The sequence below is a fragment of the Oncorhynchus masou genome, chromosome 22 (assembly GCF_036934945.1).
Source record: "Oncorhynchus masou masou isolate Uvic2021 chromosome 22, UVic_Omas_1.1, whole genome shotgun sequence".
NCBI classification, from domain to species: domain Eukaryota; kingdom Metazoa; phylum Chordata; class Actinopteri; order Salmoniformes; family Salmonidae; genus Oncorhynchus; species Oncorhynchus masou.
The window spans coordinates 21461382-21488724 of record NC_088233.1 but is presented as its reverse complement, the minus strand read 5'-3'; the positions used below and the strand labels follow the sequence as shown (position 1 = coordinate 21488724).

Sequence of the window (27343 nt, the reverse complement as noted above, 5' to 3'; positions counted from 1 at the left end):
ATCCATTCACCTGCTCTGCGTCTCACAAAGACACAGCGGTTGGAACCAAAAATCTAAAATTTGGACTCATCAGACCAAATTACAGTTTTCCACCAGTCTAATGTTCATTGCTTGTGTTTGTTATCCCAAGCAAGTCTCTTCTTATTATTGGTGTCCTTTAGTAGTGGTTTCTTTGCAGCAATTCTACCATAAAAGCCTGATTCTTGTTTCGTATTGCGTCAGGCAACAACATTGACGAATACGCTGATTCGGTGTGCGAGTTCATTAGAACGTGCGTTGAAGATGTCGTTCCCATAGCAACGATTAAAACATTCCCTAACCAGAAACCGTGGATTGATGGCAGCATTCGCATGAAACTGAAAGCGCAAAACACTGCTTTTAATCAGAGCAAGGTGACTGGTAACATGACCGAATACAAACAGTGCAGCTATTCCCTCCGTAAGGCTATCAAACAAGCTAAGCGTCAGTATAGAGACAAAGTAGAATCTCAATTCAATGGCTCAGACACAAGAGGTATGTGTCAGGGTTTACAGTCAATCACGGACTACAAGATGAAATCCAGCTCAGTCACGGACCAGGATGTCTTGCTCCCAGGCAGACTAAATAACTTTTTTGCCCACTTTGAGGACAATACAGTGCCACTGACATGGCCTGCAACGGAAACATGCGGTCTCTCCTTCACTGCAGCCGAGGTGAGTAAAACATTTAAACATGTTAACCCTTGCAAGGCTGCAGGCCCAGACGGCATCCACAGCCGCGCCCTCAGAGCATGCGCAGACCAGCTGGCTGGTGTGTTTACGGACATATTCAATCAATCCCTATACCAGTCTGCTGTTCCCACATGCTTCAAGAGGGCCACCATTGTTCCTGTTCCCAAGAAAGCTAAGGTAACTGAGCTAAACGACTACCGCCCCGTAGCACTCACTTCCGTCATCATGAAGTGCTTTGAGAGACAAGTCAAGGACCATATCACCTCCACCCTACCTGACACCCTAGACCCACTCCAATTTGCTTACCGCCCAAATAGGTCCACAGACGACGCAATCTCAACCACACTGCACACTGCCCTAACTCATCTGGACAAGAGGAATACCTATGTGAGAATGCTGTTCATCGACTACAGCTCGGCATTTAACACCATAGTACCCTCCAAGCTCGTCATCAAGCTCGAGACCCTGGGTCTCGACCCCGCCCTGTGCAACTGGGTACTGGACTTCCTGACGGGCCGCCCCCAGGTGGTGAGGGTAGGCAACAACATCTCCACCCCGCTGATCCTCAACACTGGGGCCCCACAAGGGTGCGTTCTGAGCCCTCTCCTGTACTCCCTGTTCACCCACGACTGCGCGGCAACGCATGCCTCCAACTCAATCATCAAGTTTCCGGACGACACAACAGTGGTAGGCTTGATTACCAACAACGACGAGACGGCTTACAGGGAGGTAGTGAGGGCCCTCGGAGTGTGGTGTCAGGACAATAACCTCACACTCAACGTCAACAAAAGTAAGGAGATGATTGTGGACTTCAGGAAACAGCAGAGGGAACACTCCCCTATCCACATCGATGGAACAGTAGTGGAGAGGGTAGTAAGTTTTAAGTTCCTCGGCATACACATCACAGACAAACTAAATTGGTCCACTCACACAGACAGCATCGTGAAGAAGGCGCAGCAGCGCCTCTTCAACCTCAGGAGGCTGAAGAAATTCGGCTTGTCACCAAAAACACTCACAAACTTCTACAGATGCACAATCGAGAGCATCCTGGCGGGCTGTATCACCGCCTGGTACGGCAACTGCTCCGCCCACAACCGTAAGGCTCTCCAGAGGGTAGTGAGGTCTGCACAACGCATCACCGGGGGCAAACTACCTGCCCTCCAGGACACCTACACCACCCGATGTTACTGGAAGGCCATAAAGATCATCAAGGACAACACCCACCCGAGCCACTGCCTGTTCACCCCGCTATCATCCAGAAGGCGAGGTCAGTACAGGTGCATCAAAGCTGGGACCGAGAGACTGAAAAACAGCTTCAATCTCAAGGCCATCAGACTGTTAAACAGCAACCACTAACATTGAGTGGCTGCAGCCAACACACTGACTCAACTCCAGCCACTTAAATAATGGGAATTGATGGGAAAGGATGTAAAATATATCACTAGCCACTTTAAACAATGCTACCTAATATAATGTTTACATACCCTACATTATTCATCTCATATGTATACGTATATACTGTACTCTATCATCTACTGCATCCTTATGTAATACATGTATCACTAGTCACTTTAACTATGCCACTTTGTTTACATACTCATCTCATATATATATATATATATATATATATATATATATATATATATATATATATATACTGTACTCGATACCATCTACTGTATCTTGCCTATGCTGCTCTGCACCATCACTCATTCATATCTTTATGTACATATTCTTTATCCCCTTACACTGTATAAGATATTAGTTTTGGAATTGTTAGTTAGATTACTTGTTGGTTATTACTGCATTGTCGGAACTGGAAGCAGAAGCATTTTGCTACACTCGCATTAACATCTGCTAACCATGTGTATGTGACAAATAAAATTTGATTTGATTCACACAGTCTCCTCTGAACAGTTGATGTTGAGATGTTTCTGTTGCTTGAATTCTGTGAAGCATTTATTTGGGCTGCAATCTGAGATGAAGTTAACTCTAATGCACTTATCCTCTGCAGCAGAGGTAACTCTGCATCTTCCTTTCCTGTGGCGGTCCTCGTGAGAGCCAGTTTCATCACGGGGCTTGATGGTTTTTGCGACTGCACTTGAAGAAAGTTTCAAATTTATTGACATTTTCTGGATTGACCGACCTTCATGTCTTAAAGTAATGATGGACTGTCATTTCTCTTTGCTTATTTGAGCTGTTCTTGCCATAATATGGACTTGGTGTTTTACCAAATAGGGCTATCTTCTGTATACCGCCCCTACATTGTCACAACACAACTGATTGGCTCAAGCGCATTAAGAAGGAAAGAAATTCCACAAATGAACCTTTAACAAGGCACACCTGTTAATTAAAATGCATTCTAGGTGACTACCTCATGAAGCTGGTTGAGAGAATGCCAAGAGTGTGCAAAGGGTGGCTACTTTGAAGAATCTCAAATATAAAATATATTTTGATTTGTTTAACACTCTTTGTGTTATTACATGATTCCATGTGTGTTATTTCATAGTTTTGATGTCTTGATGAGTAGGTGTGTCCAAACTTTTGACTGGTACTGTAAGTTCATTTGTCCGAATACTTATGGCACCTTCAAATATGGGGACAAGAACATAAAGTGCATTAATTTGTAAACGGTAAAACAGATATGTATGAAAATACCCTTAAACAAAAAGTGACATTCTGTACTTTCGCCTCATATGAAACATTTGATCTCAAAATCCAAAATGCTGAGTATAGAGCCTAAAAAAAACATTTTAGCTTCACTGTCCAAATAAATATGCAGGTGAGTGTATATCATATGTATATTGCGAATAAACAAACTTAAACTTGAAGGATAGATAGCTGGATGGACGGATGGAATGGTCAGACATTGACAGTGAAATGTGTCCTCCACAGGTACCTGAATGTGAGTCAGGTGTTGCAGCTAGGTGGGGTCAACGAGAACATGTCCTATGAGTATCCCCAGCTACAGCAAAAGCACTTCAATGGTTGTCTGCGCAACCTGGTTGTGGACAGTAAGGTAAGACACAAAAGTCTACAGCTCTGCTCTAACACCCTAACAAGAAAATAGTCTACCTCTCTAACTCCATCTTGGCTCTAAACATTGCAGTTTTATTTATTTTCTCACACCTTGGTCTGTTTGGTTGTCTCGCTGGAAGATGTTTTTAAAAACGGGAGTTCAAGAGGAATGTAAATGTGAGCTCAAGGCTAAACTGGGAGTATCTTCTGAATGCTGATGTCTCTGTCATCACATTCCACTTTAGTCAGACTATATCAGTGCTATCAGACAGGTTACATGTACTGGTGCAATATATTCTCCTTCAAGTTCTTTCTCTCATTTATGCCCATGATCTTTGCACCTCTCTACTTTAGGCTTCAGAAAAGGATGTATTGTGCATTATTGAAGATACACCTAAAATATCATGCCATCTCTCTCTCCCTTATTCTTTTCTCTCTCTCGCCCTCAATTTGTATTTTTTTCTCTTCCTCTCTCTTCCTCTCTCTCCCTCCACATATCTCTCTCGCCTTCCCTCATTGCCCCCCCCCCCTCTCGCTCTTCCCTCTGCTCCAGCTCTATGACCTTGGCTCTCCCTCGGCATCCTCCAGCACTGCCCCAGGCTGCTCTCTGACTGATGGGAACTGTATGAACATGGGTGTACCAGTCTGTGGCGCCAGGGGGCACTGTAATGGGCAGTGGGACTCCTTCAGCTGCCAGTGTGGGCCCGGGTACACAGGGATCCACTGTGAAGATGGTATGTCTTTAGAGAATTAACAGTCAGATTATAACAGGTGTTGTTTCTGGGTATCATGAGGTGGAGTGGACTGCATTGCATAGCAGAGTCCTAATATGATCTAAACGACATACAGTTGAAGTCGGATGTTTACATACACTTAAGCCAGTTAGGACATCTAGTGTGTGCATGACACAAGTCATTTTTCTAATAATTGTTTACAGATAAATTATTTCACTTATAATTCACTATCACAATTCCAGTGGGTCAGAGGTTTACATACACTAAGTTGACTGTGCCTTTAAACAGCTTTGAAAATTCCAGATTAAAAAATATATATATATATATTTTTAAATGTACCCCTTTTTCTCCCCAATTTCGTAGTATCCAATTATTAGTAGTTACTATTTTGTCTCATCACTACAACTCCCGTACGGGCTCGGGAGAGATGAAGGTCGAAAGTCATGCGTCCTCCGAAACACAACCCAACCAAGCCGCAATGCTTCTTAACACAGCGCGCATCCAACCCGGAAGCCAGCCTCACCAATGTGTCGGAGGAAACACCTTGCACCTGGCGACCTTGGTTAGCGCGCACTGCGCCCGGCCCGCCACAGGAGTCGCTGGTGCGTGATGAGACAAGGATATCCCTACCGGCCAAACCCTCCCTAACCCGGACAACGCTAGGCCAATTGTGCGTCGCCCCACGGACCTCCCGGTCGCGGCCGGCTGCCACAGAGCCGAACCAAGTGTCTCTGGTGGCACAGCTAGTGCTGCGATGCAGTGCTCTAGACCACTGCGCCATCTGGGAGGCCCTTAATTGACATAATTCGAGTCAATTGGAGGTGTACCTGTGGAAGGCCTACCTTCAAACTCAGTGTCTCTTTGCTTGACATCATGGGAAAATCAAAAAAAAATCAGCCAAGCCCTCAGAAAACAAATTGTAGACCTCCACAAGTCTGGTTCAAACTTGGGAGCAATTTCCAAATGCCTGAAGGTACCACGTACAGATGAACGAGTATAAACACCATGGGACCACGCTGCTATCATACCGCTCAGGAAGGAGATGTGTTCTTTCTCCTAGAGATGAACGTACTTTGGTGCAAATAAATCCCAGAATGACAGCAAAGGACATTGTGAAGATGCTGGAGGGAAACGTGTACAAAAGTATCTATATCCGCAGTAAAACGAGTCCTATGTTGACATAACCTGAAAGGATGCTCAGCAAGGAAGAAGCCACTGCTCCAAAACCGCCATAAAAAAAGCCAGACTACGGTTTACAACTGCACATGGGGACAAAGATTGTACATTAGGGAGAAATGTCCTCTGGTCTGATGAAACAAAAATAGAACTGTTTGGCCATAATGACCATTGTTATCTTTGGAGGAAAAAGGGGGAGGGTTGCAAGCCGAAGAACACCATCCCAACCGTAAAGCACAGGGGTGGCAGCATCATGTTGTGGGGGTGCTTTGCTGCAGGAGGGACTGGTGCACTTCACAAAATAGATGGCATCATGAGGAAAGAAAATGATGTGGATATATTGAAGCAACATCTCAAGACATCAGTCAGGAAGTTAAAGCTTGGTTGCAAATGGATCTTCCAAATGGACAATGATCCCAAGCATACTTCCAATGTTGAGGCAAAATGGCTTAAGGACAGCAAAGTCAAGATATTGGAGTGGCCATCACAAAGTCCTGACCTCAATCCGATAGAACATTTGTGGGCAGAACTGAAAAAGCGTGTGCGAGCAATGAGGCCTACAAACCTGACTCAGTTACACCAGCTCTATTTTATTTTTTTATTTCACCTTTATTTAACCAGGTAGGCTAGTTGAGAACAAGTTCTCATTTACAACTGCGACCTGGCCAAGATAAAGCATAGCAGTGTGAACAGACAACACAGAGTTACACATGGAGTAAACAATTAACAAGTCAATAACACAGTAGAAAAAAAGGGGAGTCTATATACAATGTGTGCAAAAGGCATGAGGAGGTAGGCGAATAATTACAATATTGCAGATTAACACTGGATTGATAAATGGTCATGAGGAGTAATGGGCCAAAATTCACCCAACTTATTGTGGGAAGCTTGAGGAAGGCTACCCGAAACGTATGACCCAAGTTAAACAATTTAAAAGCAATGCTACCAAATGCTGATTGAGTGTATGTAAACTTCTGTATGTAAACTTCCCAATGGGAATGTGCTGAAAGAAATAAAAGCTTAAATAAATCATTCTCTCTACTATTATTCTAACATTTCACATTCTTAAAATAAAGTGGCGATCCTAACTGACCTAAGACAGGGAATTTTGACTAGGATTAAATGTCAGGAATTGTGAATCACAGAGGTTAATGGTATTTGCCTAAGGTGTATGTGAAACTTCGACTTCAACTGTAGCTCTGAAGGTTTCGAGCTCTTGTTAGCTTCAAGATGTAACTATTTTTATATTATCTTATCTTTTGGAATGTAAAATTGTCTGAAGGCTTTACATGCATGACTCACACGTAAGATGACTGTGTCTGGCTCCTTTCACATGTGAATTGTCTCGTATTGTCTACTGAGTGCATACATTAGTGGGTACAGTGTAATTAATTAATTGTATGTTGTATTTGAATCCCTCATGGTATCTCTATTCAACTGACAGAAGTTCCAGAGTTTTCCTTCAATGGGAGGAGCCATGTCCAGTACCAGGTGGGCTGGTCACTCCCCGCTCGTCACTCCAGCTTTCAGCTCCAGGTGCGAACCCACACCCCCAGCGGTGTCCTCCTCAGCCTCCTCTCGCAGGAGCAGAATGAATACTTACGTCTGGAGGTGAGTCTTGTATTTGTATTTGTTATGGATCCACATTAGCTGCTGCCAAGGGTCCTTCAACATAAGACAGTTTAAAATACTACATGACGTTACATTTCATAACACCTTACCCAACACATTCAGTGTGTTCCCTCAGGCCACCACTCCACCACAACATATTTACAATACAACACCCATATGCACGTGTGTGTAGAGTGCGTGTCTTATCATGTGCCTGTCTGTGTCTCTTCACAGTCCCTGCTGTTCCATCAGGTGTAACTTTATTTGGTTTTTAAAAATCTGATTCTACTGCTTGCCTGAATTACTTGATGTGGAATAGAGATCCATGTAGTCATGGCTCTATGTAATACTGTGGCACTTCCATAGTCTGTTCTTGACTTGGGGAATGTGAAGAGACCTTTGGTGGCATGTTTTTTGTGGGGTATGCATGGTGTTTTTTATTTTTTTATTTAACCTTTATTTAACCAGGTAAGCTAGTTGAGAACAAGTTCTCATTTACAACTGCGATCTGGCCAAGATAAAGCAAAGCAGTGTGACACAGACAACAACACAGAGTTACACATGGAGTAAACAATAAACAAGCCAATAACACAGTAGAAAAAAAAGTCTATATACAGTGTTTGCAAAAGGTATGAGGAGGTAGGCAATAAATAGGCCATAAAAGCGAATAATTACAATTTAGCAGATTAACACTGGAGTGATAAATGAGCATATGATGATGTGCAAGTAGAGATACTGGTGTGCAGAAAAGTAAATAAAATAAAAACAGTATGGGGATGAGGTAGGTGGATTGGGTGGGCAATTTACAGATGGACTATGTATAGCTTCAGCAATCGGTAAGCTGCTCAGATAGCTGATGTTTAAAGTTGGTGAGGGAAATAAGTCTCTTCAGCGATTTTTTTTTTTGCAATTCGTTCCAGTCACTGGCAGCAGAGAACTGGAAGGAAAGGCGGCCAAATGAGGTGTTGGCTTTGGTGATGATCAGTGAGATATACCTGCTGGAACGTGTGCTACGGCTGGGTGTTATCGTGACCAGTGAACTGAGATAAGGGAGAGCTTTACCTAGTATAGACTTATAGATAACCTGAATATGGCGATGAATATGTAGCGAGGGCCAGCCGACTAGAGCATACAGGTCGCAGTGGTGGGTGGTATAAGGTGATTTGGCAACAAAACGGATGGCACTGTGATAGACTGCATCTAGTTTGCTGAGTAGAGTATTGGAAGCTATTTTGTAGATGACATCACCGAAGTCGAGGATCGGTAGGATAGTCAGTTTTACCAGGATAAGTTTGGCGGCGTGAGTGAAGAAGGCTTTGTTGCGAAATAGAAAGCCGATTCTAGAATTGATTTTGGATTGGAGATGTTTAATATGAGTCTGGAGGGAGAGTTTACAGTCTAACCAGACACCTAGGTATTTATAGTTGTCCACATATTCTAGGTCGGAACCGTCCAGGGTGGTGATGCTAGTTGGGTGGGCGGGTGCGGGCAGCGAACAGTTGAAAAGCATGCATTGGGTTTTAGGAGGAGTTGGAGGTCATGGAAAGAGTGTTGTATGGCATTGAAGCTCGTTTGGAGGTTAGTTAGTACAGTGTCCAAGGAAGGGCCAGAAGTGTACAGAATGGTGTCGTCTGCGTAGAGGTGGATCAGGGAATCGCCCGCAGCAAGAGCGACATCATTGATATATACAGAGAAAAGAGTCGGCCCGAGAATTGAACTCTGTGGTACCCCCATAGAGACTGCCAGAGGTCCGGACAACATGCCCTCCGATTTGACACACTGAACTCTGTCTACAAAGTAGTTAGTGAAGCAGTCATCAGAAAAACCAAGGCTATTGAGTCTGCCGATAAGAATATGGTTGACAGAGTCGAAAGCCTTGGCCAGGTAAACTTTACAACAATCTCTGTCTCACCTTCCCATCAATTTTTTCTAAAGTTGTGTGTACATCTGTATATCTAGACTTGATTTGTCGCCATAATGATTGCTACATAAACAGCTGAATCTGCGCGTTCACCAAACAATGCAATGCGTAATTTGTGTGTTCTCCTTCCGGTGTGAAAATTCAATAGCGCATGACTCTCTTTACGCTGGAGCTTACTACATGGGTTGGTCTTGCAACACATAAACATGGCGTATTACCGTTTAGCTCAGCTCATTGGCTATCTACCCAGCTAGATTTCAAGATGATCAGTGGTCATTGGATTAAAAGACAGTCAATCAACGAAACAGCGGGCAAATCATTGGTGCACAATGATGTCATTACTTGTTGTCTTCAAATCGGTTTCTTTCAGTCAATACGTCCCACGAAATGACCCATCAGGTTTGATTGTGTTACAAACAAACCAGTTGATTGCAGTGAAACCAAACATGACTGGAAAAGTCACGTTCTGTGTGGGTGATTTACCTGGAATGTGTCGTCATCAAATGGAATGAGACGGAATTCACTACACAAGCGGTTCACAAAATGTTTTGTGTTTTGTGTTATCAAACAAAAGATCATTCATTGTGTAACAATGAGCATTGGAATTGCAAACAGGTGAAGATCATCAAAAGTAAACTATTTATTTTATTGCAGTTTGTGATTTTGTTGCGCCTGTGCTGGTTGAAATAGTTGTTTTTTATGGGGATCTATGCTCAGACAATCGCATCGTATTCTTTCGCAGTAAATCCTTTTTTGAATCTGAAAACGCAGTTGGATTAGCAAGATTCTAGGCTTTCGATACATGTGAGAAACTTGTATTTTCATGAATGTTTAATATGACTATTTATGTAGCGATCACCGTATGTTGTGGAATTTCAGCCCGCTAGCGGGTTCCGTGCGCAGAAAGGTTAAGAAATGCTTATTGAAATTTTAGATTATCATGGATTTATCGGTGGTGACCGTGTTACCTAGCCTCAGTGCAGTGGGCAGCTGGGAGGAGGTGCTCTTGTTCTCTGTTACGTTCCCCAGTTTCTGTGTTGTAGTTTGTATTTTAGTGTTCTTAGTTCTGCATTTTTTTGCATTTTTTTGAACGGGGCATGCTTATGCAAGATGGTGAGGAAATTACTTTTAAAGAATGACCAGGCATCCTCGACTGACGGGATGAGGTCAATATCCTTCCAGGATCGTTTGACAGTGATGAGGAATGAGGGGTGGTCATTTGACCGCGGACCCATAGCGGATACAGGCAATGAGTCAGTTATCGCTGAAATCCTGATTGAAAACAGCGGAGGTGTATTTGGAGGCCAAGTTGGTCAGGATAATGTCTATGAGGGTGCCCATGTTTACGGATTTAGGGTTGTACCTGGTGGGTTCCTTGATGATTTATGTGAGATTGACGGCATCTAGCTTAGATTGTAGGACTGCCGGGGTGTTAAAAGCATATTCCAGTTTAGGTCACCTAACAGAACGAACTCTGAGGCTAGATGGGGGGCAATCAATTCACAAATGTTGTCGAGGGCACAGCTGGGAGCAGAGGGGGGTCAATAGCAGGCGACAACAGTGATAGACTTATTTCTGGAGAGATTAATTTTTAAGATTAGAAGGTCGAACTGTTTGGGTATAGACCTGGAAAGTATGACAGCACTTTGCAGGTTAACTCCTCCTCCTTTGGCAGTTCTATCTTGACGGAAAATATTGTAGTTGGGTATGGAAATCTCAGAATTTTTTGTGGCCTTCCTAAGCCAGGATTCAGACACGGCAAGGACATCAGGGTTGGCGGAATGTGCTAAAACAGTGAGTAAAACAAACTTAGGGAGGAGGCTTCTGATGTTGACATGAATGAAAACAAGGCTTTTTTGATCACAGAAGTCAACAAATGAGGGTGCCTGGGGGCACGCAGGGCCTGGGTTTACTTTCACATCACCCGAGGAACAGAGGAGTAGGCTGAGGGTACGGCGGAAGGTTATCAAAACTGGTCGCCTACAGCGTTGGGGACAAAGAATAAAAGGAGCAGATTTCTGGGTGTGGTAGAATAGATTCAGGGCATAATGTGCAGACAGGGGTATGGTGGGGTGTGGGTACAGCAGAGGTAAGCCCAGGCACTGATTGATGATGAGAGGTTGTATCTCTGGACATGCTGGTTATAATGGGTGAGGTCACCGCATGTGTAGGAGGAGAGACAAAGGAGGTATCAGAGGTATGATGAGTGGAACTTGGGGCTCCATTGTAAACTAAAGCAATGATAACTAACCTAAACAACAATATACAAGGCATATTGACATTTGAGAGAGACATACAGCTAGGCCTAGAGTAGTCGCAGGTGTTGATTGGGAGAGCTACTTAGACAACGGGTGAGACAACAGCTGATTAGCTAAAACAACAACAACAGGTAAAATGGCAATGACTGGGCAGAGAGGGTCGGTTAACTACACACAGAGCCTGAGTTCGTGACTGGGGCCGACAGATAAACAAAAAATAAACAGAATGGAGTACCGTGATTAATGGACAGTCCAGCAGGCATCAGCTAAGTGATCATAGGGGGCAGCAATAGATGGAACAGGGAAGCCACGGAAGTACTCGCTACTACGCCAGCACACGGGCAACACAGAGTTTAAAGTTAGTAGCCCGGGGCTAGTAGAAGCGTCTGCTCCGACGTCCGACAGGAGGCCGGTTGAAGGTACAGTGGATGGAGTATTTGTCGGCAGACCAGTCGTGGTGGTGCGGCGGGGCGCCATGTCGACAAAAGTTCCAAGCCAGATGGCAAAAGAGGTATTGTAGTTGTAGTAATTTAGTTTGCTAGCCGGGAGATAAGCCTGGCTCACGGCTGAACTGGTGATAGCTTCGGGGCAGGGGCGTTAGCCACTAAAGCCACTCGGAAGCAGCGGTGATCCGGTGCCAAGGTCCAGAGCTTACGGCAAGGATCTGGTGGAGTAGTGGGTTCTACCCGTGTTTGGGTGGAGTCCGGGTGAACAACTGAGTAGGCCGGGAGGTGGGCTACATTGTAGTAGAGAGACAGTCCGATACTGGTGGGCTGGCAAGTATTATCCAGGCAAAAAAATGGCTGGTATCTGTGAAGGTAAAGGCCGCTAGCAGTGGCTAACAATGAATAAATAGCTTGTAGCTCATTAGCTGGTTAGCTTCTGATGGCTAGGTGGTTCTTATTATAAAGGTCTAAAAATTTAAAACAATAGTGGTTCTGTATCTCACTGGGTGAGGCAGGTTACCGGAAGGTATAATTTAATTGAAATGGAAAAGAGATTGAAAATAAAATTTAAATATATACATATATAAAAGACTTTACTCAAGGCAAGTGGCATGTCGTTAGTAAAGATTTAAAAAGGGGCCTAGACAGCTGCCCTGGGGAATTCCTAATTCTACCTGGATTATGTTTGAGAGGCTTCCATTAAAGAACACCCTCTGTGATCTATTAGACAGGCAACTCTTTATCCACAATATAGCAGGGGGTGCAAAGCTATAACACATACGTTTTTCCAAGAGCAGACTATGATCGATAATGTCAAACGCTGCACTGAAGTCAAACGAAAGAGCTCCCACAATCGTTTTATCATCAATTTCTCTCAGCCAGTCATCCGTAATTTGTGTAAGTGCATTGCTTAAAGAAAGAAATTAGCAAACACATTTGGTGTTCGCCAAAAGGCATGTGGGAGACTCCCTAAACATATGGAAGATGGTACTCTGGTCAGATGAGACTAAAATTGAGGTTTTTGGCCGTCAAGAAAAACGCTATGTATGGTGCAAACCCAACACCATCCCCACAGTAAATTATGGTGGTGGCAACATCATGCTGTGGGGATGTTTTTAATCAGCAGGGACTGGGAAACTGGTCAGAATTGAGGAAATGTTGGATGGTGCTAAATACAGGGAAATTCTTGAGGGAAACCTGTTTCAGTCTTCCAGAGATTTGAAACGGGGATGGAGGTTCACCTTCCAGCAGGACAATGACCCTAAGCATATTGCTAAAGCAACACTCGAGTGGTTTAAGGGGAAACATTTAAATGTCTTGGAATGCCCTAGTCAAAGCCCAGACCTCAATCCAATTGAGAATCTGTGCTATGACTTAAAGATTGCTGTACACCAGCAGAACCCATCCAACTCGAAGGAGCTGGAGCAGTTTTGCCTTGAAGAATGTGCAAAAATCCCAGTGGCTAGATGTGCCAAGCTTACAGAGACATACCCCAAGAGACGTGCAGCTGTAATTGCTGCAAAAGGTGGCTCTACAAAGTATTGACTTTCGGGAGGTGAATAGTTATGCACACTCAAGTTTTCCATTTGTTTTGTTTTATTTCTTGTTTGTTTAACCATTAAAAAATATTTTGCATCTTCAAAGTGGTAGGCATGGTGTGTAAATGAAATGATACAACCCCCCCCCCCAAAAAAAAAAAATCAATTTTAATTCCAGGTTTTAAGACAACAGAATAGGAAAAATGCCAAGCAGGGTGAATACTTTCGCAAGCCACTGTATCTGGTAAAACTAAAAAAAAATGTTTTCAATTAGTTTCCTAAGGGTTGGTAACAGCCTGATTGGTCGGCTATTTGAGCCAGTAACGGGGGCTTTACTATTCTTGGGTAGCAGAATTAATTTAGTTTCTCTCCAGGCCTGAGGGCACACACTTTCTCGGAGGCTTAAATTAAAGACATGGCAAATAGGAGTGTCAATATCATCGGCTATTACCCTCAGTAATTTTCCATCCAAATTGTCAGACCCTGGTGGCTTGTCATTGTTGACAGACAACAATATTTTTTTCACTTCTTTACAGAATTGAAAAATTACAGTTCTTTCATAATTTGAAAGTTATACTTGGATGTGTAGTGTCAGCGTTTGTTGCTGGCATGTCATGCCTATGTTAATCTTGCCAATGAGAAAATAATTAAAGTAGTTTAGTGATGAATGAGCCATCTGATTCAATGAATGATGGAGCTGAGTTTGCCTTTTTGCCCAACATTTCATTTAAGGTGCTCCAAAGCGTTTTTCTATCATTCTTTATGTCATTTATCTTTGTTTCATAGTGTAGGTTCTTTTTATTCAGTTAAGTCACATGATTTATCAATTTGCAATGTGTATGGTTTTTTAAATTATTTATTATTTCACCTTTATTTAACCAGGTAGGCCAGTTGAGAACAAGTTCTCATTTACAACTGCGACGTGGCCAAGATAAAGCAAAGCAGTGCGACACAAACAACAACGCAGAGTTACACATGGAATAAACAAGCATACAGTCACTAACACAATAGAAAAGTCTTTATACAGTGTGTGCAAATGAGGTAAGATTAGGGAGGTAAGGCAATAAATAGGCCGTAGTGGCGAAGTAATTACAATTTAGCAATTAAACACTGGCGTGATAGATGTGCAGAAGATGAATATGCAAGTAGAGATACTGGGGTGCAAGGAGAAAAAAATAAGAACATGGGGACGAGGTAGTTGGGTGGTCTATTTATAGATGAGCTACGTACAGGTGCAATGATCTGTAAGCTGCTCTGACTGCTGATGCTTTAAGGGAGATATGAGTCTCCAGCTTCAGTGATTTTTGTAATTTGTTCCAGTCATTGACAGCAGAGAACTGGAAGGAAAGGCAGCCAAAGGAGGAATTGGCTTTGGGGGTGACCAGTGAAATATACCTACATGTGCTATGGGTGGGTGCTGCTATGGTGACCAGTGAGCTGAGAAAGGCTAGGCTTTTTCTATAAGCAAAGACTTATAGATGACCTGGAGGCAGTGGGTTTGGCGACAAATTGGTAGCGAGGGCCAGCAAACGAGAGCATACAGTTTGCAGTGGTGGGTAGTATATGGGGCGTTGGTGACAAAACGGATGGCACTGTGATAGACTCCATCCAATTTAACCGTAGGCTTTCAACCGTAGGCTTGACTTCTTAACAATGGAGTGAGTAATAGCAGGCTTGGAAGACAGGGTGGGTAATATATGTATGTTCGGAGTATACTTATATTGCCTTAGGGTTGTTTTGAGATGTGCCTATGGAACATTACAGAACAGTTTTCAGGGTTATTTCAGTGTCTAGTGTCTATTGTCTCGTGATAAGCACATCTCTCCTTCAGTATTAGGGTATAGGAAAGTGGGTAGCTGTTATTAGTTGGACGTAAGAGCTGTCTTCAATGGAAAGAGCCAATTCTGTCTTTTCTCCTTCAAGCTATTATTGAGAGCTTTTTCAGTGGATTGCTCGAATTTTCAGTGGATTGCTCGAATTGTGTACTGTTTGAACTTGAAAACATGAAGTGGCATTTTCAATTAGTGTCTGCTACTTCATAAGGGTCTTCTCTGTCTGGCTTTGCCAGGAAAATAGATCACATTTTCTGAGTGTGAATACCATTTCTGTGGAGATAGGATGTTGGGGTTCAATGGTTGTAGGAGCTTTTGGCCTCTGAGTGACAGTGTGTCCACAACACCTGGCAGGAGACTGCTCGGCTAGCGTCTGTCACGCAAGAACACCTACCCAAACAGGTCAGCTGTTTCCACTGCTCTATCCTACTATTGCTTCCTCGTGACAAACATATATCTTCAACAGCTTGTTGGTGTCAGAGAGAGCACCAACATGCAGTCTCACTGCTATTGCTCCTCTTGGAATATCTGAGTCAGTGTAGCAGCAACCCCCCTCTACCCTTCTCTGCCTACCAGCCCCATATATCAACACCTTGGGACTATAAGGTTCTGTCTGCAAAATAATGATTCTGAGATAATTGGCTTTAAAGTTCCGAACCCTAATTGGTTTGAATGGAGTCAGCAATTTTTGTCTTGTATTCTTTTGAACTTAACAACATGAATTTGGGTATTTAGAGTACTATATAGGTAGAGATCACTGAACAGAAGAAGGCTATATCAATAATAACATTTTGACAAAAATGTATTTATCTTTGAGTCGGCAAACTGTTTAAAAACGCTAGTTTTCTGGCAAAAGCAGCATACTCTGAAGCATTTGTTTAGGAAAGCATCAGAGCTCTCTGATAGACACTTGAGTGTGGATCCTGACAACAAGACCAATTTACATGGCTGTCTGTCAGAACCTCAGCCTGCTTGCTCTGATGGGTAAGAAGGGGTGGAAATGGAGGATGATGCTCATGCTGAATGAATAACTAGACGTTAACAAGGTTACCGGGGACTGTCGAGTTTTAGGTCTCATTTTCTACTTCCTGTTGATGTGTCTTTATCTTTACATAATGGCATCCTTCAACGTGTTTTTAAAGCCAACAGGGTTGCTTTATTTTGTTGAGTGTTAGTGTAAAGGTATAAATCAATGCTTATAACCCTGCTTATTAAGAGGCCTTTTATTTCTTTTCCTAGCCGGTGTCAAATAGAAAGGTTTACTCAATAAAATATGGTCCGTTTTTCCTTTGCAGTGAGCTTTTTGCATGGTCGGATTCTGTTCAAAGTTGGATCGATTGAGTTCATTGTCTTTTGTTTGCTTAGGCTGCCCGGGAGGGGGGAGGGGGGGGATAGAATGTTGGCATTATGATCTGATGACAATGCTGAGGGAGCTATAGTTAAAACAAGCTGTGCTATATTGCTGCGAATATTAAAACACAGTATTGATTTATCTCTGCTCCACAGTTTCCAATTAGGGGACGGACATGTACAAACTGCAGTTGTAGCAGCTGCAGCCCCCCTCAGCCCTATTTCCAGCGCAGTGTGTTTGCTTAGCCTTAGCTGCTGTGGATAATTGTTGTCTGTGATATTCTCCCTCTGGACTAAATTAATTGATGTCCGTGGCAGTTTTGTAAAGCATGATCAAATACAATGGGTTTAATTGAATTGAAAATAGAAAATTGCCTTCTTAATTGTACATTGCCATTTTTGAACTGCAAGTTTTAAAGGCGAACTCTGTCATTTTTATAGCCATTTTGGATTATTTAATTTGATTGATATATTCTGCATATTTCAGATGTTTCAGGGGCTACTGGCTGTCTTTTACAACCTGGGTGACAGACCCTACAACCTCACGCTGCCCTTCCATCGCCTTGACAATGGAGAATGGCATGAGGTGGAGCTTGATCGTCATGGCAAAGAGTTCACCCTTCTATTGGACGGTGGCGGTGGAAGGCGGGAGGTTACGGCCGCTCCTGGGCGGAGTCAGGAGATAGTCATCGACCAATCAGTGGTGATGCTGGGAAACTCCTTCCCTTCAGGACACAACCGCAGCTTCCTAGGTATGGTACTGGTACTGCCATCGATACCATCTACTGTATCTCGATACCATCTACTGTATCTTGCCTATGCTGCTCTGCACCATCACTCATTCATATATTTATGTACATATTCTTTATCCCCTTACACTGTGTATAAGAAATTAGTTTTGGAATTGTTAGTTAGATTACTTGTTGGTTATTACTGCATTGTCGGAACTGGAAGCACAAGCATTTCGCTACACTCGCATTAACATCTGCTAATCAGCCAAACGAACGGAGTAAATATCCTTCAAAACAGAGGGCTTGCACTGACAGCTAAGCCCTGGGCTGTGTGTGTGTGTGTGTGTGTGTGTGTGTGTGTGTGTGTGTGTGTGTGTGTGTGTGTGTGTGTGTGTGTGTGTGTGTGTGTGTGTGTGTGTGTGTGTATCTGTGTTCTTCTATTCCTGTGTGTTCATGTGTCTCTGTCCCTTCATGAAACTTACTTAAATGCTTTTTGCCTTAGGCCTGGTGTGTATGAATGTCACTTATATTGCTGTCTTATCTCTCTTTCCCTCTCTGTGTTTTTCCTCCAGGATGTCTGCGAGACCTAAGGCTGAACGGGCGGCCCATGCCCATTGCCAAGCAGCCCTCTGTGGGGTCTGAGGGGCTCCAGGTGGTCACTTCTCAAGGGGTCTCCCCAGGCTGCCCCTCAGATGCCTGCAGGAAACACCAGTGCTCTCCCCCCTTCATCTGCATGGACCTCTGGAGGAAACACGAGTGCAGGTACATAAATGGCAGCAGGAAATCATGTAAGGAAAACTCTGGGCTATCACTGGGCTATCACACATGCTCAGGAAGAACTCTGAGGCCTGGTCATTGGTTATAGACCACAACTCCTTGAATTATGCCACACTGGCCATTCACTGTCCCAGTATAACAAAGAGACACTAGCTTCTCTTCAAGCAGAAAACATCCCCCCCAGACAAAGACACGTCAGTTGTACCTGGACTAGGTATGTAGCAGCTTAACAACTGGACAAGGCTTAGTAGTCTATAGCATGGCCTGTTTTGACCTGTCCTGAACATTACAACCTTGGCCAGGTCAGACAGGGACAATCTTCTTTTGTCTTTCTCTCTTCTCTTTCTCTCTGTCTCTCTAGCTCTTTTGAGAATCCTAGCCGTGTGTCAACCTGAGCTGAATAAAGCCCTGTTCTAATCATAGTGACAGGGAGTGTTTCGGCAGAGTGTCTTTAAACACCCCAGGACTCCAGTGTTTCCTGTCGTACTGACTGGGATCAGAGCTTGTAAAACTACTCCAAAAGCCTTTCATCACTATGGGATGTCCACACAGGGTACTAAGCTTGGAGAGACTATCTTCAGGAGCGGCGGAAATATACTGACAGAAATGAGGACATGGAACAACAAGGCTACTGTTACTGAGAGTGCTTTGCTTAATGACCTATAAGTGTATGGAAACTGCCGACTTCAACTGTATTTCTGAAACGACAACATTGTATCAGATATAGCTATCAGAAACAATACACTCTTAGACAAAAGGGTAATTTAGCTGTCCCTACCTTTTTTGGTTCCATGTAGAACTCTCTGTGGAAAGGATTCTTCATAGAACCCAAAATGGTTCTAACTGGAACCAAAAAGTGTTCTTCAAATGTTTATCCTATGGAGACAGCTGAAGAATCCTTTTAGGTTCTACATAGCACCTTTTTTTTCTTAGGGTGTACCTATAGATTTTCACAGTGCCAGGTTGGCTATTCCCTTATAAAAAAAATACAAAAATTCAATCCAATGATAGCCTAATCAGTCACCACAACCTCTTCATCATTTGCATCTCCACAGGTGCCCCCCTGGTCACATGATGAAGAAGAATGCCTCGGGCAAGGTCTGCGTCTACACGCTGTGCGCCAGCAGGCCCTGTCGCCATGGCACCTGTGTGGCCCACTCCCCCTCCAAGTACTCGTGTCACTGCTCGGAGGGCTATCGCGGGCTCCACTGTGAGGTCTCTCTGGCACTGTACCACAACGACGACAGCAACATGCTGAGCCTCAGCTCTGCGTTTGCCATCAGTATCTGTGTCCTGGCCTTCCTAGGTAGCTATATGGACTATGTCATCTACTACCTGTGGTGACCATACCATCTTTCATCCTCACTCTCTCGTCTGGTTTCATCTAGTTCAATCTGATTTAATCTGGTTTTGGTTGTTCCCAAGGCTGGAATTCAATGGAACACACCATATTAACGTTTATGCAGTGTCTTTATTTATAAACTGGGTACACAGATTTCTAGATCTGAGAACTGAATGCTTCAACCTGTTAATAGATTGTGTCTACCTGTTAATAGATTCTTGCAGTACCCAAATCATCTGGGATTGATTTTCGCCTTGGGAAAACGAGATACTGCACTGGAATGTGGGTTTGATGGTATTGAGCCCTAAGTGTTTTGTTAGTTTGGGCCTCAGGGTCTGTGAGTGGGCTCAGTCAGTGGTGGCTGCAAAGGTCCTGGCTAGAAACATTGATTTTGTCGACTGTGAGCCACAAGAAAAAACTCTGAAAGCTTTCACTGGGTCACAGGTCAAAAGGTTTGGGGGGCCCTTCAGTCATCCCCTCCTCACATCTATTTTGTCCTGATGTTTGTGATGTAAATTCAGACTTGTATTTGTCATCCTCCTTTGTCTTACCGTTTTATCTGTCCGTTTGTCATTCCAGTTCCGTTATGTCTGTTTATCTCTCCCTCCGTATTTCTTTGTCAATTACTTTCTTCTCCATTCTTCCTTTAACCTAAATGTGTCCATGTCTGGCTCATTCCACCAATTCAGTGCCTTTTGAGAAGGTTAAATTGGTCAAACAAAAACTCTGTTGAAATTGGGTGAAATCATTCTGCTACAAAGAGCAGTTCTTTCTTCATAAAAAAACATGTTTTCCCAATCTCAAGAGCACCAAATAAAGAAACTGTAACGGCTTTCGTCTGTTGGAAGAGAAGCGGACCAAAATGCATCGTGGTGGTTATTCATGTTCTTTAATAAATGACTCGACATGAAATAACTAAACAAAACAATAAACGAACGTGAAAACCTATACAGCCTATCTGGTGAACATAAACACAGAGATAGGAACAATCACCCACCAAACACTCAAAGAATATGGCTGCCTAAATATGGTTCCCAATCAGAGACAATGATAATCACCTGCCTCTGATTGAGAACCGCCTCAGGCAGCCATAGACTATGCTAGACACCCCCAAGACAAAACACACCACAAAAAACCCATGTCACTCCCTGGCCTAACCAAATAAATGTAGACAAACACAAACTTCGACCAGGGCGTGACAGAAACCCCCCCCCTAGGGTGCGGACTCCCGGACGCACATCAAAACAATAGGGAGGGTCCGGGTGGGCGTCTGTCCATGGTGGCGGCTCCGGCACGGGACGTGGACCCCACTCTATCATTGTCTTAGTCCTTCCTCCTCGCGTCCTAGGATAGTCCACCCTTCCCGCCGACCATGGCCTAGTAGTCTTCACCCAGAACCCCACTGGACTGAGGGGCAGCTTGGGACTGAGGGGCAGCTCGGGACTGAGGGGCAGCTCAGGCAGGTAGTTGGATCCGGCAGATCCTGGCTGGCTGGCGGATCTGGAAGAGTCTGGCTGACTGGCAGATCTGGAAGAGTCTGTCTGACTGGCGGATCTGGAAGAGTCTGTCTGACTGGCGGATCTGGAAGAGTCTGTCTGACTGGCGGATCTGGAAGAGTCTGTCTGACTGGCGGATCTGGAAGAGTCTGGCTGACTGGCTGATCCTGGCAGACTGACGGATCTGGCTGCTCCATGCTGACTGGCGGCTCTGGCGGCTTCTTGCAGACTGGCAGCTCTGGCGGCTCCTTGCAGACTGGCAGCTCCTTGCAGACTGGCAGCTCTGGCTGCTCCATGCAGACTGACAGCTCTGGCTGCTCCATGCAGACTGACAGCTCTGGCTGCTCCATGCAGACTGGCAGTTCTGGCTGCTCCATGCAGACTAGCAGCTCTGGCTGCGCTGAACAGGCGGGAGACTCCAGCAGCGCAGGAGAGGAGAAGGGCTCTGGCAGCGCTAAACAGGTGGGAGACTCCAGCAGCGCAGGAGAGGAGAAAGGCTCTGGCAGCGCTAAACAGGCGGTAGACTCCGGCAGCGCTGTAGATGAGAAAGGCTCTGGCAGCGCTAAACAGGCGAGGCGCACTGTAGGCCTGATGCGTGGTGCTGGCACTGGTGGTACTGGGCCGAGAACACGCACAGGAAGCCTGGTGCGGGGAGCTGCCACCGGAGGACTGGTGTGTGGAGGTGGCACTGGATAGACTGGACCGTGCAGGCACACTGGAGCTCTTGAGCACCGAGCCTGCCCAACCTTACCTGGCTCGATGCCCACTCTAGCCCGGCTAATACGAGGAGCTGGTATGTACCGCACCGGGCTATGCACCCGCACTGGAGACACCGTGCGCTCCACAGCATAACACGGTGCCTGCCCGGTCTCTTTAGCCCCCCGGTAAGCACAGGAAGTTTGCGCAGGTCTCCTACCTGGCGTAGCCATACTCCCAGTGAGCCTCCCCCCAAGAAATGTTTGGGGCTGACTCTCGGGCTTCCTTGCCAACCGTGTTCCCTCGTATCGCCGGCTCCTCTCTCCGGCTGCCTCTGCTCTCCTAAGTGCCTCCACCTGTTCCCATGGGAGGCGATCTCTTCCAGCCAGTATCTCCTCCCAAGTGTAACAACCCTTGCCATCCAAAACGTCTTCCCTTGTCCATTCCTCCTTTCACTGCTCCTGCTGCCCCTGCCTGTCACCACGCCGCTTGATCCTGTTGTGGTGGGTGATTCTGTAACGGCTTTCGTCTGTTGGAAGAGAAGCGGACCAAAATGCATCGTGGTGGTTATTCATGTTCTTTAATAAATGACTCGACATGAAATAACTAAACAAAACAATAAACGAACGTGAAAACCTATACAGCCTATCTGGTGAACATAAACACAGAGACAGGAACAATCACCCACCACACACTCAAAGAATATGGCTACCTAAATATGGTTCACAATCAGAGACAACCATAATCACCTGCCTCTGATTGAGAACCGCCTCAGGCAGCCATAGACTATGCTAGACACCCCCAAGACAAAACACACCACAAAAAACCCATGTCACACCCTGGCCTAACCAAATAAATGTAGACAAACACAATAAACTTCGACCAGGGCGTGACAGAAACAGTGTTGACGATTTCTTTGTAAATCAACCATAAATCCCCTTATTACAGGCAGAATGGAAACTTGTGTGCAACAGGGAGTGGCAATTGAATGCAAGCTTCACAAAAAGAAGACATTGTTATTAAAACATTTCTAGCCTGTCTACGTGGGTAACGGGGTTGAGGTGTTATGCCTGACCAGCTCAGTTTTCCACTAAAAAAGTGTAGAACCAGTTCACCTGCTTTTATACTATGGTTTGACAATTAGATGTTCAATGTTTCTTTTGAAATAAATATTTAAAAATGAACAGTTTTACCATATATATAAAAAAAGAATTCAGTTCACATAACATGGCCGACCCAAAAATGAGGGAGAGATGTAAATGAATCAATAATCACATGAAATAAATAATAATCTACGTAAATTACTTTGTCAAAGCAACAAAATAACTAGGGCTTTACAATGATGGTGAAACAGGGTTGATGAAGGGAATTTTAGCAAGCCTTTACTCATATAAAAAAATCTGATTGATTTAATTATTTATGTTGTCTACATTAAAGGGCATTTCATTTAATATAACAGGCTTTAAAATTCAATATTTGTGCACAATTTCTGTTTGATATATAAAAGGGATGCAAAAGACACTCATTTCATGGAACAACCCCTTTGTTTCTGACACGTAGTAAGCTGTGTTTTGTGTCCAGTACAGAGGGCTATCTCTCCATGGAGCTACGACTATACAGTTTATGAGGCTCTCTGTCACCAACAGGGTTATAAAATGGTCTGACGATTCAATACACTGTCTCTACTAGCGCTATAACTGACTCAACAAGCCAACACCTTCCTGGGGCATTTGGCTGGTGAATTGCAACATCAGTTATTTTGACACGCTGGCTCCCTGAGAGAAACCGATAAAACGATACTTCAGTGTTTGATATAATGAATACAAAGATAACAAACGGAAGCCTTGGCATCATTTATGAACATGTGTTGAATGTGTGAATGAACCTGCCTGGTGCTGTCATGTAAGGTACCTAGTTGCTACAGTTACTTTAGTTCCTGGCATTTATAAGCTGCACTCTAACCTTTGATCTCCAGATGAATTAGCCTATTTCTTCAATATATATCAAATGAGAGGTCGCCAAGAGTTTATATGAACTTTTCTCCAACCGTCTCTGTAACAGGAAATACAGTACAGTAGCGAGCAACACTTGTCTGTCTCTTACAAGACTCAGGCTACAGTTCTTAGATTGGGGCCGTCTTTAACAGGATAACACAGTTGAAGGTCCTTTCATGAACTGTTAAAGTTGTTGTCATGGCGACCACCTCATCCTCCTCCCTTTATGTCATAACTGAGAGAAGACAAGGCTTGGTGGAGATGACAGAGTTGTGTCTGTGTGCATCCATGCGCATGTGTTCGTGTGCCTGCAAGTGACAAACACGCCTCATAGGCCCAGACAGACTGCGACACCGGGAGAAGCCGCACACACATTACACACAACACACACTAAGGCGGGGTGAAGTCACGCTGCTAAATTAAACTGGAACTCTCTGTCTCTGCTCCTCTGCCTCAAACTCCATTAAAAGTGATCATCCATAATTCAGATTGACATAACCCATCAGACTGGCTGATTGCCGAGTTCAACTTTTGCTACAGACAGAACCAGAGACGAGCACATTTGGGCAATATAAGTATGCTTCATTAAGCCTGTTAAATGGGTTTGAAATTCAAAATTTAAAAGCTTTATTGTCCATCACATTTACATTTTTACTGTTGTGTTGTTGGATTTGATATTCAATGAAGAAGAAAATATTCAATTTCCTTTCCATATAGAATGGGAATGGATGTAAATAGTCGTAAAAGTGCCTGTATTTTTGTATTAGAACATACTTTCCCTAATAAATCCTTCTCACACCATTTCTATTCTCTCATCTGTCTCCAATTTATGTCCTTCTTTTCTCCTTGCAGTGTATATTTTCTCTCCATTTTCTATGTTGTATATCATTGAGTTTCTGACACATGCATTAACATGCATAAATGTTTCATGTGTACATCATTGTGATTTATCCATGTCATACCCTTCATGTTACTGTAAACATTCAACCGAACATCCCAAGACCACCATGGCTGGTGGATAACCTCAAAGCAGCAGCATGTGCATTGATGGATAGGAGCTGTGTAAGGTCTCCAGCCTGAGTTATATTGATATATTTCAAGATATCACAACACAACCACTGCACATCTCTGTGTGTGTTTTCATCGGAGTCTGTATGTGTGCGTATGCACGTGTGTGTGCATCCATTTCTCTCTGTGTGTAGTAAAGCCCCACTGATGGGTGTGTTGACTGATTGGCACATAGAAGTGTGGAGCTGGTAATACTGTGGTTGAGGGGAGGTCTGAGTACTGCTGGTAATACTGTGGTTGAGGGGAGGTCTGAGTACTGCTGGTAATACTGTGGTTGAGGGGAGGTCTGAGTACTGCTGGTAATACTGTGGTTGAGGGGGAGGTCTGAGTACTGCTGGTAATACTGTGGTTGTGGGGGAGGTCTGAGTACTGCTGGTAATACTGTGGTTGAGGGGGAGGTCTGAGTACTGCTGGTAATACTGTGGTTGAGGGGAGGTCTGAGTACTGCTGGTAATACTGTGGTTGAGGGGAGGTCTGAGTACTGCTGGTAATACTGTGGCTGAGGGGGAGGTCTGAGTACTGCTGGTAATACTGTGGTTGAGGGGAGGTCTGAGTACTGCTGGTAATACTGTGGTTGAGGGGGAGGTCTGAGTACTGCTGGTAATACTGTGGTTGAGGGGAGGTCTGAGTACTGCTGGTAATACTGTGGTTGAGGGGAGGTCTGAGTACTGATGGTAATACTGTGGTTGAGGGGGAGGTCTGAGTACTGCTGGTAATACTGTGGTTGAGGGGAGGTCTGAGTACTGCTGGTAATACTGTGGTTGAGGGGAGGTCTGAGTACTGCTGGTAATACTGTGGTTGAGGGGAGGTCTGAGTACTGCTGGTAATACTGTGGTTGAGGGGGAGGTCTGAGTCCTGCTGGTAATACTGTGGTTGAGGGGGAGGTCTGAGTACTGCTGGTAATACTGTGGTTGAGGGGGAGGTCTGAGTACTGCTGGTAATACTGTGGTTGAGGGGGAGGTCTGAGTACTGCTGGTAATACTGTGGTTGAGGGGAGGTCTGAGTACTGCTGGTAATACTGTGGTTGAGGGGGAGGTCTGAGTACTGCTGGTAATACTGTGGTTGAGGGGGAGGTCTGAGTACTGCTGGTAATACTGTGGTCTGAGTACTGCTGCGATCGTAGCTCATCTGGATTCCTCAGCGTGTTTCTCTGGATCTGTACAGCACAGTGGAGGGGATGGAGCAAGGATAGCTGATCAATAGAACTCTACAGTACATATACCTCCAGCACACACTGAGCAGGCCTGGGGAAGGTTAGCTGATCAATAGAACTCTACAGTACATATACCTCCAGCACACACTGAGCAGGCCAGGGGAAGGTTAGCTGATCAATAGAACTCTACAGTACATATACCTCCAGCACACACTGAGCAGGCCTGGGGAAGGTTAGCTGATCAATAGAACTCTACAGTACATATACCTCCAGCACATACTGAGCAGGCCTGGGGAAGGTTAGCTGATCAATAGAACTCTACAGTACATATACCTCCAGCACACACTGAGCAGGCCAGGGGAAGGTTAGCTGATCAATAGAACTCTACAGTACATATACCTCCAGCACACACTGAGCAGGCCTGGGGAAGGTTAGCTGATCAATAGAACTCTACAGTACATATACCTCCAGCACATACTGAGCAGGCCTGGGGAAGGTTAGCTGATCAATAGAACTCTACAGTACATATACCTCCAGCACACACTGAGCAGGCCTGGGGAAGGTTAGCTGATCAATAGAACTCTACAGTACATATACCTCCAGCACACACTGAGCAGGCCTGGGGAAGGTTAGCTGATCAATAGAACTCTACAGTACATATACCTCCAGCACACACTGAGCAGGCCTGGGGAAGGTTAGCTGATCAATAGAACTCTACAGTACATATACCTCCAGCACACACTGAGCAGGCCTGGGGAAGGTTAGCTGGACCTTTTACCTTTTTGCAGTGAGCCTTTTTCTAATCAACATTTGTTTTTGTTTTTTAAATGGTGGATTTGAAAACATATTCAGTTGAGTGACCTTGATGAGTGTGATATGGGTTCAGTAAAACATTACTTCAGTCTAATGTGATTACCGCAATGCACTTTATCAAAGAATCCTCAATTATTAAATTGATGAACGGATGCTTCCAAACCTACTGCACAAGCAAAGCACAATAGAAAAGATGCCAGTTCTGGTGCATCACCTTTTAGTGTGAGAGATTAAAGCAGTGTACGGAGACAAGGAGAGCGGAAAGAAACACAGATAGTCAAACAAGAATGAGTGAGAAAATGAGAGAGATAAAGAAATGAGAAACGAAGCGGGAGACAAAGAGGGATGGCAGACAGGAGAATAAATATTGGTTGAGATGAATTAACTTTAAAGGTCAGTGCAGCATACTGTATATTTCAACACACAATAGATGTGATTGAAGTCAGTGCTTCAGCAGCATTCCTACAACGCTCTCACAACGTTCCAGGGAGTGCAGGTTCTGTGAACAGGGTTGAGTGTTTTAAGGGGCATCATCTTTGATAGGATAGAAAACACAACAGAAGAATGCATCTCTAGTACGTTGCTTTACAAGATTGGATAAATGCAGATTAGCAATGTGATGGAAAGACAACAAACCCTGACCATTCCCAATGTTGCTTTTTTACAAAGAAAGGCTGGT

The 27343-nt window shown here is 44.3% G+C and overlaps 1 protein-coding gene across 1 annotated transcript in view; it reads left to right on the top strand.

Moving 5' to 3' along the window:
- LOC135508795 (neural-cadherin-like) overlaps positions 1–27343 on the top strand; it is a 112174-nt gene that overhangs the window by 80768 nt on the left and 4063 nt on the right. The window contains exons 26-31 of the mRNA XM_064929011.1: positions 3606–3729; positions 4282–4462; positions 7083–7249; positions 17082–17346; positions 17898–18087; positions 19158–19408. Coding sequence (XP_064785083.1) covers positions 3606–3729; positions 4282–4462; positions 7083–7249; positions 17082–17346; positions 17898–18087; positions 19158–19408 — 1178 coding nt within the window. The remainder of the gene's footprint in view (positions 1–3605; positions 3730–4281; positions 4463–7082; positions 7250–17081; positions 17347–17897; positions 18088–19157; positions 19409–27343) is intronic.